At 39.3% G+C, this 14,531-nt stretch overlaps 1 protein-coding gene across 1 annotated transcript in view; it reads right to left on the bottom strand.

Moving 5' to 3' along the window:
• Nucleotides 1-14,531, bottom strand: part of LOC146583683 (protein kinase C-binding protein NELL1-like) — a 307,223-nt gene that overhangs the window by 34,846 nt on the left and 257,846 nt on the right. Inside the window, exon 15 of the mRNA XM_085275922.1 lies at nt 12,018-12,113. Within this exon, the coding sequence (XP_085132048.1) occupies nt 12,018-12,113 (96 nt within the window). The remainder of the gene's footprint in view (nt 1-12,017; nt 12,114-14,531) is intronic.

Below are 14,531 nucleotides of genomic sequence, written 5' to 3' on the forward strand. Positions count from 1 at the left end.
TCAGGGTGCAATATCCTGCTTCTTGGTAAGTTGGCAAATATGCATATCAATGTCAAGACCCAAGGTTTTCCAGTAGAATAAAATACAGAAAAAATAAAAGAAGATGACAAAAACCTCACATTGTTACCAGTAGGGACAAATATTTGTAGTTTTAAAAGTCTCTTCAAGAGGTTATCTACACTGGGCTTTCTCTCTGAGAAGAGCAGAGTCAGATTTCGTATTACATGCACAGCGGTGCTGATTTGATCAAGGTCAAATCACCTGCTCTCAACTCCTAATTGAGGTATTGTACAAGAACAAAGGCACTGATCACAATCTGCTTCAGTTACACGACAAAGTCAGAGTCGGGATAAATGGCCATTGCATCAAGCTCGGTGACAATATGATTGGTTTTAATTTAAAAAAACCCCAAACATACTATACACAACGCCCACTGTTTTAAAAAGGCCCAAAACATCATAAAAGACACCTCACATCCTGGCCACTCCCTGTTCGAACTGTTGCCCTCAGGCAGACGGTACAGGGCAATCAGAGCAAGGACTAATAGACTCAAACACAGCTATTATCCAACTGCAATAACACATCTGAATACTACAAAAAAAATGTCCATCACGCCACTCTTGTGTTAATCTATGCACGGTCTGAAGCATGTGTGTGGGAATGTATGTGAATGTTTTACTGTTATATCTTATTAGTATTTTAAGTATTCTATCTATTTTATTTATTGAATTTTATTGTTTTATTTATATTTTGATATTGCTAGGGATGATGCAATGATCGGGGACCATTCTTAATTTCGTTGTTCTCATGACAATGACAATAAAGTTTCTGATGATGATCTGATGATGATATGAGCTAGGAGGAAGCAGGTTATAACTGAGGTTTCAGGATCATCAGGAATGATCGAGTGTTTAATATGTTTTAAACTTGCGGTTTTTTTGGCTGAGCAATGAAACATAGTGCCCCAACCTCTCTGCTCAGGCCTCACTACACTTGCCGAACACATTTCTTGGTGAGGCTCGTTCCTACAATGACCTTGCTACGATAACAGAGTCACATGGCGTGTAAAACCCACTGCCTGTCACTCACAGCCGATCACGTATTCTGTGAAATAACAAATGTTTGAGACTGAACGTGTCTCCAGATGTCTCACTTGAATATTTTATATGTTGTTTCTCCTTCTCTCTGTAATGTTTCAGTTTTCTCCTGTCACTGTGTCTTTCAGCAGCCCACCTTGAATTCACTGATGTGACTAAGGAACAAGTTTATTTTCAATTAAATGAAGGAATAAGCTTTGTCTTTCATTTCCTGTTATCTACAAAGCTCGGCCTGTATTTTGACGTCTTTAGTGTACGCATCATATCCTGGTAAATTACTATGAGGCTTGTCAAAAAAGAACAAGTACCTCTAATTCAATTCCTGCCACCCAACACACGCAAACTCCTCAAATGTGTAGGGCTTTGGTTTTCACGATATGCACTAAGCTCATTATTTCCATATTTGACATTGTTGTTGTAAACAGACTCTCAACATCAAGGTGTGAAGAATGAGGAGGACACAAGAAGAACAGCAACAATGGGATAAAAGCTTTACTGCCATCATCACCTTTTCAAAAGCATGTGTGTTAGGACACTATTATTGTGTGTGTGTGTTTTTAATTCCAGGAAACAGGAAGAAAGAACAAAATGATCACCAACTGACCACTACCCATCTAGACTGCATATTTTTTCGGTCATCTCTGTTATATATATTGTCATGTGGAATGATTTAATTATTATTAGATTGGGTTACGAAATTATTCCAAATGAAAAAATACGATATCAACACTTTTATGGTAAATACAATTATCAAATTCAGACACTAGAGTACAGGCAAGGTCAATTTGAAATGTACTTTATTTTTTATTTTGTTATCAGATTTGTAATTTCACTGTTTTCAACATCTTCACATTTAAAAATGACTGTAAAAATGATTTTCCCCTTGTTGCAGCATGGGAGAAATGTAAGCCTTATTTTTACATGGCAACGTCACATTTGGGTGTGGACACCCGAGCTTCTGAATACGACAACTCAAAAACAGGATTTTGAAATCGATATCCAAGGTGTAGCTTATAGGTGGGTGAGGGGCAGCATAGGCAGCCTCCAATATTTTTATTATTGTCAGTGACAAATGTACAATTTTGGCTGGATGAGGACAGGCTATACTAATAATCAATAATGAAGAGTCAAGTTTATGGCTATGTTGACCTTTGTAAATTTGTATTTGGTTCTCTTGAGGACAAAATCTCCTTAAGCTGTTCCATCCATTTATCCATCCATCCATCCATCCATCCATCCATCCATCCACCCACCCATCCATCTTCCACTTATCTGGGTCTGGGTTGTGGGGGCAGCAGCCTAAGCAGAGAAGCCTAGACCTCCCCCTCCCCGGCCACCTCCCCAGCTTGTTCGAGGGAACACCAAGGCGTTCCAAGCGTGTCCTGGGTTTGCCCCGGGGCCTTTTGTCCTGCTAAAAATATTTCATCATGTGGCTTTCTTTTTGTTTTCTATGTTGTTGTTCATTTTTGTTTTTAACTTCCCTGTGTTCCCTTTCCCACCTATGTGATTGTTTTTACTCAGTTCACTCATGTCTCATTATCCCCCTCCCTGGTGTGTATATGTAGTCTGTGTTTCTTCATTCCCCTGGCTGCCCTGCCTTTGGTTTTCTCTTACTGTTTTTATTTTGCTAGTTTTTGGATCATTCTTTGTGATCTATTTTACTCCCTAGTTTGTTTATATGGCAAATACAAAAGTTGAAAGTAAAAGAAGACCACTCTAATTTCTCATGTGTTGTCATATTTTGATATATTTGATTACTTTTTATTGGTTATATTATATCGGGTAAAAATCACCCGGCATTAGTGATTGTGTTACTATTTATAGCGATAGTGTTCTAGGGTTAAGAGGTTTACTGGCAATAAATAAATAAATAAACAAAATCCCATAGAAAACAAACATTTGACTTAAGACAAACACACAATCTGTAATAGATAATATTTTACCAAATATCGCCAGCTCATCATATTTGTCTCCATGGCATTCACAGACACATTACCTCTGTGTGAACTGTTGCCCCGGGGAATTGCCCAAATCCTTTGCTATTTCTAGTCAGTGCAGGTTTAGATTTTAGACAGTAAGCAGGGAAGGTAACTTATCCCCTTTAGCAGGTTTTAACAAGAACCTTTTAAACTATGTAATCCTAGCCATAGCTCAGAATTAGCCTGTCCTACAGTTTAGGACCTTTGCTCCATTCCCAAGAAATTTAGACTCTTTTCTCCCTCACAGAAGCAATTGTAAACAAAGAAAAATCAGGTCTCTGTGGTTGTTTTTATGGGAAGCACACATTATTTAACATGCCATCCATCACCTGCCTAACAAGTTTTTTTTATTTAACTATAATAAAACCTGATTTCATTTGCGCACACTCAATATTTCCTGATGCTCAGTACACTAGTTTACAAAGCTATATTGAAGCTCTTGTGTGTCTACAAGTATGCTTTAGTGTGGGAAGCCTTCCATTCTCTTTGTCTGTGGAAGTGAAGTGGACAGATGACCTTGTATGAGTTGCAATATGCTGGAGTACACACATAAATATACCCCATAAATCTTTGTTATAGCTACAAAAAGAAAAAGAGAGCAGAATGCATTTCATGTTTCCTTCTGTTTCCTTCTATTACAATACAAACAAGTTCACTTCTGCCCAGTGTGGATGTTCCCGGTGAGTAATGAGAACTTTATGACAACACAGATTGTGAAGAGCTGTGCACTTTAGCTCAGATAGAAAACTTGGAATTAACCCAAACATACTGTAGTTAAAATAATCCCAAAGCACTTGAGAGAATCCTCTGGCCTCTTGAGCTTTCCATAATTACAGCTATTCCAGCCCTACTAACCTACTAACACAACATCATGGAAAATGTCACATGGCGCATTAACATTAATGTGTCCTTAGACAGAGACGGCAACCAGAGTTTGTGTTCATTGCTGCCTGATGGTCCGTGACCAGTAACGGTGCTTAAAGCTAACAGCATGTTGGATTAAGGGAGCAGTGGACTGACCACACAAGAGCTTAGCCTGTCACTTAAAGAACTGCTGTGTTGTAGTTTATATTCTGCAAGCCCGCGGGTTTGAGTAATATAAATTATGTGAACGTAGTGTGACTGCAAGGCTCAATGTAATCCCCGTTCATGCAGACATCACGCTACAATGGCATCAACTATACATCTGCTCTCCAGGGGAACTCCAGGTGAGGCAGGAAATAGCATAATAACAACAACTACTCATCCTTGGTGCTCACAGCTGTCCATGTGTGCACTTCTAAACAAGTTCATGTTCAGGTTACTTTATTTGTACCCGTTGGTAATTAGTTCTGTAGTCGTGAGTCAGCCAACCTAACATGCATAATACACAACAGATGATAAACAAGCATAGCACAAAATACCGAAAACAAGCACTAATAATGATCATGATTTTGAGCATGATGTCACCCATGAAGACACAAAGTTATAATTTGCTCATCACTTTGCTTGTGACCAGAAACCTTCACCCAAAGGAACTAAAAGTCCCTATGTAAAGGGTGCGAGGCGCTAAGGAAAAATCAAACCTGTCAACCGCTGTAACTGTCTGGTGTACAAGGGTGCAAGGTTCAGCAGTGGTTCAGCAGTCAGCATACTCACCCAATTAAACTGTTAAGTGGTTTAACTTGCTAACTTTACATTGTCCTGTACTGCTACTAATACTGATACTTCTTAACTAGTTCATGCATTCATTACTTCCAGGCTGGACTACTGTAATTCATTATTATCAGGATGTCCAAAAAACTCACTGAAAAGCCTTCAGCTAATCCAAAATGCTGCAGCAAGAGTCCTGACAGGGACTAGAAAGAGAGAGCATATTTCTCCTGTTTTGGCTTCCCTTCATTGGCTTCCTGTTAAATCCAGAATTGAATTCAAAATCCTGCTCCTCACATACAAGGTCTTAAATAATCAGGCCCCATCTTATCTTAATGACCTTGTAGTACCATATCACCCTATTAGAGCGCTCCGCTCTCGCTCTGCAGGCCTACTTGTTGTTCCTAGAGTATTTAAAAGTAGAATGGGAGGGAGAGCCTTCAGTTTTCAGGCCCCTCTTCTGTGGAACCAGCTTCCAGTTTGGATTCGGGAGACAGACACTATCTCTACTTTTAAGATTAGGCTTAAAACTTTCCTTTTTTCTAAAGCATATAGTTAGGGCTGGACCAGGTGACCCTGAATCCTCCCTTTGTTATGCTGCAATAGATGTAGGCTGCCGGGGGATTCCCATGATGCATTGAGTTTTTCCTTTCCAGTCACCTTTCTCACTCACTATGTATTAATAGACCTCTCTGCATTGAATCATATCTGTTATTAACCTCTGTCTCTCTTCCACAGCATGTCTTTATCCTGTCTTCCTTCTCTCACCCCAACCGGTCGCAGCAGATGGCCGCCCCTCCCTGAGCCTGGTTCTGCCGGAGGTTTCTTCCTGTTAAAAGGGAGTTTTTCCTTCCCACTGTCGCCAAAGTGCTTGCTCATAGGGGGTCATATGATTGTTGGGTTTTTCTCTGTATCTATGAAGCGCCTTGAGGCGACTTTTGTTGTGATTTGGCGCTATATAAATAAAATTGAATTGAATTGAATTGAATTGAATTAACTGTCAGATGTCAGCAATTTGGAAATGGTTGCATTTATTGTAGTTTTTTCTTCTTTTTTCCTGACTTCATTACAGCACACCCAGAAGCCACATTTAAATAAAATCACTGTAGTTATATATTACCTGCATGTATACAGACTTGTCTTACTTAGATGCCAGCATCTTTTAACCCTAAATGTACCAAAGGCAAAATGTGATTGCTCAGCAATGTCTGTCGATCATGAAGCATTCATTGCCAAAGTTGTTTCCTAAATAACATTTAAGTCTGAATCAATAATTTTGTGAAAACACTCCAGAAAAAGTCCTCATCATGTAATCATTACAGTGATTTATTCAAAATGAGGCTTCAGTATGAATGGCGGGGGTTCAGTTCTAGCTAATTTAACCTAATCCTCATGTGTTGTTTTGAGGTTAATGTAACGTTTAGGAGATATTGGACCATAAACCTTGAATAGTGACACTGGCATGGTTGGTTTTCACCCACAGCTGTTTCTGCTGCTTCTCTTATAAAGTCACACTGTTGACAACAGAAGTTGTCAGCTCTGTTCCAGCAGAACATACTCTAGTACATTACATACTCAAACTATGCTATTTTTGACAATGAAGTTGAATATATATGAAGTGGGAGTTCATTCCTAGGCCGGCTGTTATGTTTTTGACTCCTTTGGTGTAAAGACTTTCAGAAAGTAAAATCAGAGTGGTCCAAATGTGGATCACTGGCAGCTATGTAAGCCCACTGGAGAAAGACAGGTAGCCCCGAAGAACACATCAACGTGGGAGAAGATGAAAAGATCAGCAGTAAGATCATCTCTTTTCCCGCTGGCTTTATATTTAGATGTTTTCAACCTCTCATTGAGCTACAGTATACAGACGAGTGTCAGTGGAGCAGCGTTATTGCACAGAAGGGGAGGGCAACAGAGAGCGAGTTAGGAGTGGAGTCAGAAGATAGAGACAGATGTACATGAGAAACAGAGACAGATACTAAGAGAGTTCAACAGATGGGTAGACAGATTGAGAATGAAATGCAGTGACAGAGAATATGTCATGCACAGAGGTAAAACAAGAACCCTCTGCACTCCTCTTACACGTTGCCTATGGCAAGTCTTCTAGGGGAAACTCCAGCAACCCAGACAGCACTGTAAGGACATGAAAGTATTTTATCTCCATCTTTCCTCCCTACATCCACTGTTTCCATCTTTAAAAAAAATCATTTACAATAGCATATACTTTGAGTTTTGAGGCTGTGAAACGGTCGCAGAGGTGAATGGGGATACAGTTAAAGGAACAAACAGAACTGAAATAACAATATAATGTTGGAGATCAGAAAATACTTCACTCATTCTGAACGGCGAGATTGCAGCCGACACTTCTCACTCCTCTTGTCATTTACATTTAAGGTGTCTTCACATGGAAGATTAATTTCACAGCCTTTCAGCACTTAGACTTTAAGAGCTTCTTCAAATGTTTACCGATTCAACTTCAGCCGGAGTTTCAACTCGGAATATTTCTCTTATAAAAAATGGATTCAGAGATAATAATGAGCTTCAGACGCTGCAAACACTGCTTCACAAAAGGAGATTTTGTCAAGTAAGATGTAGTTCTTGAAAGCTGAATACTGGAAAGGCAGACAGCCTTTGCACAAACGTGCTCCAATGTTAATATTAAATGTTTTAAAAAAGTTTTTAAAAAAGTAACTAAGCAACTAAGTAATAAAGTAACTAATTACCTTTTTCAGGTAACTTGGCCAACACTGTCTGTGACATTCTGAAGAAACTAGGCCAAAGGACAGTACTCCAACATGATAACAACCCCAAACACACCTCCAAAAAAACCAGTGCCTTGCTAAATAAACTGAGGGTAAAGGTACTTGACTGGCCAAGCATGTCTCCAGACTTAAACCCTATTGAGCATCTGTGGGGCATCCTCAAATGGAAGGTGGAGGAGTGCAAGGGCTCTAACATCCACCAGCTCCATGATGTCATCATGGAGGAGTGGAAGAGGACTGCAGTGTCACCCTGTAAAGCTCTAGTGAACTCCATGGCCAACAAAGTTAAGGCAGTGTTGGAAAATAATTGTTGCCAAACATTACTGTAGGGTCTACCTTACAATATAAAATACCTTGAGGCAACTGTTGTTGTGATTTGGCGCTATATAAATAAAATTGAATTAAATTGAATAAAAAAAAAAATTGACACTTTGGGCACAATTTGGACATTTTCACTTAGGGGAGTACTCACTTTTGTTTCCAATGGTTTAGACAGTAATGGCTGTATGTTGAGCTATTTTAAGGTGACAGCAAATTTACACTGTTATACAAGCTGTATACTAACTACATTGTATCAAAGTGTCATATCTTCAGTGTTTTCCCATGAAAAGATCAAAATATTTTAAAAAATGTGAGGGGTGTACTCACTTTTGTGAGATACTGTATATTATTGCATATAATATTGCATTCTTGGAGAACACGGCTGTGAAGCTTCACTGCCACGTTAATTAACTGATAGATATTTGATGCTGTTAATAGGGGAGTTAATTAGTTTCTGCCTGATTGCCTTTCAAAACATGCCCTGCATGCTAATGACTGCCGATTACCAGATCAATGATTCAAATCTTCAGAGCCAAGAATTACAGGAAATCATATGATTTTTTTTCCCTCCTTAGCTACAAATTTAAGGGGTTGGAAAATAAGTTAATAATTTAAATGAGACAGGTGGTGACTTTGTTTGCCGTTAACTCACTGAAGATGAAAATCTGAAGCTGAAGATTTGGCTGTGAGAGGAGTAAATTATAAGAAAAAATGTGACTAAAAATGCGATAAAATCTGGAATATATCTCCTGATGCAAAAGCAGCAAGGGTTAATTTAATAATTTTAATCAAACGAATTCCAGAAGAAGGAGCAGTGAATCAAAACTACACTGACTTCAGTCTTCGGCTCTATAAAGGAGAGAAATTTGGGCATAGACGAAGGTATTTTATTTCAAAATGCATTTGTAAAAATTTAAGGATGAATGACATGAACACAAAGTCAAAAAATTCAAGTTAAAGATGGACTGACTCTTTAAGCTCAGAGAACACCACAGGCCAGTGCCAGTGATGGAACATGACAAATATGTAGCACAAAGCTAGAGACTCAAAAGGCCGAAACTGGGACGAAGCAAACTTTACACCCACACAGCTGAGGCTGGTGAGAAAAAAAAACAAAACATAAAAAACATTCAAAGGACTGCCAGGTTTTTATAACCTGCTGGTAGAGAACTGTCCTTATTATACAAAGATGAGTCTTTTTTCCCCAAACCTTTTAGATAGAACAAACATTGTTATGCACTCAATTCTAAAGTCACACAATCCAGCAACCACCTTAGTCAATAAAAGCAAGAAGAATTTGTTCCAAATGAGAGCAAAGCTTTTCCCTTTTTTTCTACCGCTTCCTGTTCGGGTACAGTATGTACATGAAATCTAAGATTATTTCATACTGTCTTTATATATTGCACATGGAGTGCAAGGATCTTCAGGGATAGTACTTTCAATGGACTTTGCATTTGTTCATGTTTTCTTAATATGAATACTATACGCAGAATTAACTAAAACTTAAAGGACGACCACTGGCGAGCTGCAAATTACCTGCACTGTTTTCACACAGGCACAAATCAGCACTGTTAGACATCACACAGACGTTGTCCTGGGGAGCTGGCAGGTTAAAGACCGTTAAACACTTTCCCCCTTGGACGCTCATTAGCATTGTTGTCAAATGTCTTTATGGGGAAAAGAGTTAAACAGTCTTTAACCTGCCAGCCCCCCAGTACAACGTCTGTGTGATGTCTAATTGTGTTGATTTGTGCCTATTTCAGAACACTGCAAGTAATTTGCATCGCACGAGCGGCCGTCCTATGTCCTACCTCCTGCATGCTATCCCCCCCAAAAAGAAAAGCCTTCTCACGTGCACCTCCAATAGAACATTTAAATGACTCTACATAGAAAAATTGCATGTTTCAAACAATTCATAATGATATACCTTAACAATCAAACTGTTTTCTTCATACCACTGATGAATGAAACTAAATTAAAAACACTGATTTGATTAACAATTGAATATAATAGAGTCCATAGAGAAACTGAGTAAAGTTCAATATTATAGAGACAAAATTATTCATGGTCAATACACTAAAATGTAGTGAAAATAAATCATGTTTCGGCATTTCGGACCTGCAAGACCTTTCATCCCATTAACCAGTTGTCCATTTCTGCATATCATCGAATGTGTGCCCAGCTACTTCCATATGCTCTTAAAGCCATTCTGTGCTCTTATAGCAGACGATGGATTAAATGTGGAAATTTATATTTCAGTAATTTTATGTAACATCGAAATCAGAGCTGATAAAAAACATGTTGCAGGCAATATTATTTGAATTTCCGTTTACATTCCTTTTCAGATCTGTGGTTAGGTCATAGAGATGGAAGTTATTCTTTTAGTAGATTCATGATTGTTATGAATTTGAGAGAAAAAAGTGGAGGATCAGTCTGTGTCACGCAGTGATGTCTCTCTTTTGTGTAACTTACCTTCCGGTGTCTTTGCAACCCGAGTATCTGTATCTGCATGTAGAAATTTAAGCCTGCCTTACATGTTTAATGAGGTCCAGACTTTAAGCTGTGGTACAGCGTATAGATGTATGACACAGCACAGTCCCCTTTCTCTCTAAACCTGGAAACACGTCTTGCCTCCTCTTGTTTGAACAAATGATTGGATGCTACACAGGTGTGTACTGAGACATTTGGCTCATAAAGTGTATGTTTTTTGTTTTGTTTTTTTCATTTGATTCACAATCTTCAGGGAGTATCTGAGAATGATGTTTGACCAAACAGTAAGGGTATACTCTGGATCAGAGCATCGCAGGGAGAGACGTGTCCTAAAAGAACATGGGATCCATTTTTAAGCTGGAAACAGCAGACTGGTCGCCACCAGGGGAGACCCAGTGCAGGAAACAAATTAAGCCTTATGAACATTTGAAATCAAACCAATAGTGTCTCTGTCTTTCATGATTTCAAGCACGATACCTTTCTTTCTTGTCTGGTCTTGAAACTTTTATTTTTAATTGATTGGTTATCCTCATGAGTAGCTGACTACAGTTTGGAGCCTTCAGAGTTAGGCTGCTTTCTGAGATCAGACTTGGAATGAGTTAAATTATCATGCCCATAGATTTTTCCCTCCTAATGAAGATGTGCTATACAGCCTAATTAAGTCTGATCAGTTCAATATGCACAGTGTGGATTTAATTTCAAGACACTGGTGCTGGTCTAAAATGTGTGATGAAGATAACACACACACAAAATAAAACAGCAAAGAGAATCTTCCTCTGCATTACACTTACATATTAGGAGGCTGACTGACAGCAGCACAAATGATGTATTCAATATGTAAAAATATGAAGGTTTTGTCTGACCTATCTAAAGAGAAACCATGGCAACATGCTACAAATAGCTGACCCGTGACTCCTGTGCTCCATGTGAGCAGGTTGATCACTTCAGCGAAATTAGACCACAGAGACGGGAGGTTTAATGGCATAGGGGAGGATGGGACAGGAGCGAGAGGAAGACAGAGGTTGTGTAAGTAGAGATAGATGGACAAGAGAGGTAAAGGAGTAAGCTTATAGGAATAAAAAGAACAAGGGGAAAGCAAGAACAGAATCTGGGGAGAAAATGGAAGGGGGGGGGGGGGGGGTAAAAAGAAAGACAAGGACAAGGGTGGAGGAGGAAAGGAGAAAATGAGCAAGCAGAGGAGAGCCAAGAAGAGGTCAGGGAAGGAGGGCAGAGGATGAAAGGAAGCAAAAGAGGTAAAGAGAAGTAGCTTATAAAACTGGAAAAAGACATAAGGAAGGAGAAACGAGAGAAGTTAGAAGACAAAGGAGGAGAAAATGAAAAGAAAGAAAAGAAAGGAGGAAGGACAACTGGGGGAAATGATGGGGAGAGTGAAAAAGGAGAGGGAGAAAGGAAGAAGGTGGAAGGAAGGAGAAGAGGAAGGTAGGGAACAATTAGCTGACTCTTTCTATGACTCTCTTGGGAGCTTCAATCTCTGCAGTGTCCAATTTAAACAACACTTTAAAGCCAGAGCATGAAAATGTGTGTGTGTGTGTAGGTGTGTGTGTGTGTGTAGAGTGAAGTAGGAAAAGAAAACATCTAATGACCATCCTGCCGATGTCATTCCTGAAAGTCAATAAAAACAACGTGATGCTCGTGTCAGATTTTAATTGGGACAGACGGCTGAACAAACTGGACAGATGAGAGGTGTGGGGTCAGGTGATGTCCTCAGGTCTTACCTGTCTCACAGCGGTGTCCCGTGAATCCCGAGGGACAGACACACGTGTTGGGAGACACACAGGTCCCGCCGCTTCGGCATCCCTCCTCACAGAAGGCTAGAAAGAGAAACCAAAAATATATTAGTTCAGTTTTTTGTGTTTTCCCCCCTCTGTGACCCGAATAGCACAGCCACAGAAAAGCCTTTGAAATCCTGCGGTTTTTGTGATGTTGTAAAAGCATTACACGCTACAAAAAGCTCCCCTGACTATCTTTACAAGATGCGTTAACAGTTCTGGGAGGGACTACTCACGCTCACCATTCACACGGGCTTAGAAATGGTGGTTTTTATGCTGCAGTGTTTGTTCATTATAAAGAAGACAAAAAAAAGACAGATCAAAACTGTAACCTTGCCTCAGATTTATATCTGAGAGAAAAGTGTGCTTTCAAGTGGTCATGTAAAAGGCAGCTAAAAAACTATCAAATTTCTGGGAGGATGGCTGAACATTGTGTTGCCTTTTAAGGAGAAAGTTGCATTTTTTTGCAATTTGTTACGAGCAACGGATAAATGACTGTCTTTTGCCTTTTAAGCTTTACAGCACATTTACTGTACAGTTCAGAAAATCAGACCAAGTTAGCGACTGAGGAAAGTGAAACACGTTTAAAGAACCAGTAACCAGATGGCACTAAAAATTCTACTGTATCCTTCAGTGGATGCATGCACTTTTACTGACTATTGGACAGCAAAGGGACAAAATGCAGCAAGGAAAATATGTGTTCTTATTATGTGCGACTAGCAAATGGGGCCGATTTCACGTTAGCACATCTATCTATCAACATAACAGCAGGAACACTTTACAGTTTCAACCACTCACACACATGGCAACTGTGCAAGGAGCTGACCTGAACATCAGGATGAGATCTGTGTCAAGGACAACCTGCAGCACCACCTGAGCTGCTGTTGTTCCTCAATGTGATAAAATCCTAAGCACGTACTGAATTTCTGCCTCACTTCTTTTTTTTTGTGCTTGGTCATTATGATAACTTTTCCACCACGGTGCCAAGCAAGAATATAACACAAGTGCTTACATGAAAACTCTGATCATTTTCCAGTGCCCTGCAAAAAGATTGACACGACTGTTTCAAAAAAGCCCTGCTTGAATACTATACTTTCTTTAGATGTATAACACATTTTGGGGTCAACTTGAAAGAAAAGCAGACGTGAAATAGGAAAGTCAGAGGCTAAACGTGACATGATATTTGGCAGCAAACTATAATGCTATGTTTATAATCCCCACCCTGGTGGTGGTCAGAGGGCCCGGTGGCGCCAGTGTCCGGCAGCCTCGCCTCTGTCAGTGCGCCCCAGGGTGGCTGTGGCTACAATGTAGCTGCCATCACCAGTGTGTGGATGTGTGTGTGAATGGGTGGATGACTGGCTATGTAAAGCGCTTTGGGGTCCTTAGGGACTAGTAAAGCGCTATATAAATACAGGCCATTTACCATTTATTTACCATATATGAGTATCATAAAACAAAGGCAGTAGGATTTTAAGTATAGTTTTAAAGATAAAAGAGATTTTATGGGAATTTTGACCTCATTTGACCTTGGAGGTCTAAAGTAACGTGACATTTATTATCCCCATAAATCATTCCCTATATGCCTATATGTTATCAAAACCAAAGAAGATTATATATAAGATTATTATTATATTATTGTTGGCCTTAAGATCATGTATTTACCTTGAAGGAAAGGTCAGAGGTCAAATTTGACATCATATTTAAAATCTTTACATTGGTTCTTTCTATATGTTGGCAACACATACAAGTTATAAGGCTTTTTAAGTTGACCCTGAAGACCTTGATGGATGCATGTCAAATTTTAATAGATTTACTAATATGACCCCACTCTACACCCCTACAAAGTTTCATCAGAATTTCCTTTGAAACTTTTTGAGCTATTGCATTTACAGATTACCAGTGACACGCAAAGACTACAAAAACACAACCTCCTTGACAGACGTCATAAGTTGCTGACACTTATTAAAGATATATGCAAACTTTTTACCTTCATTTAAGTTTGCGTCAGTTAAGGCAGCTTGTTCATTGTGAGGTCACAGCACTTTGAATGACTTGATTTTTCAGAGCGAGTCATACTAAATGAATTTGTTAATTATGCCATAAACGCCAGTTGAACTAATTCATTTAGTACTGCTTACTGGCACTCACAATGAACAGGTTGCCTGATTTAGCTATCTGAAGTAAACTGTTGTTAGTTCTTCTAATGCAGTGAGGTTGCATTTGTTTTAGATACTGGTAGCTTATTAGATTTTACAGTTCTTCTACTGATAATATGGCGTTGTTTTCCATGAAAGGTCAGTACTGATGAGATGGCCTACTGTGGTCTGGGGTTATGTGGCGAGGCAATGTGAGAATTCATTGGTGTTCATCTTGTGTAGCTGATTCAGTTCAAATGAATTGAGTTTGGTCCAGGATGCTATTTGTTGGAATGCAATCACAGCTATCATCAGATGTTTTAGC

This window comes from Mchenga conophoros, linkage group LG1 (assembly GCF_057382185.1).
Source record: "Mchenga conophoros isolate Kocher_MC1m ecotype Shallow Benthic linkage group LG1, M_conophoros_male_GT1.1, whole genome shotgun sequence".
NCBI classification, from domain to species: domain Eukaryota; kingdom Metazoa; phylum Chordata; class Actinopteri; order Cichliformes; family Cichlidae; genus Mchenga; species Mchenga conophoros.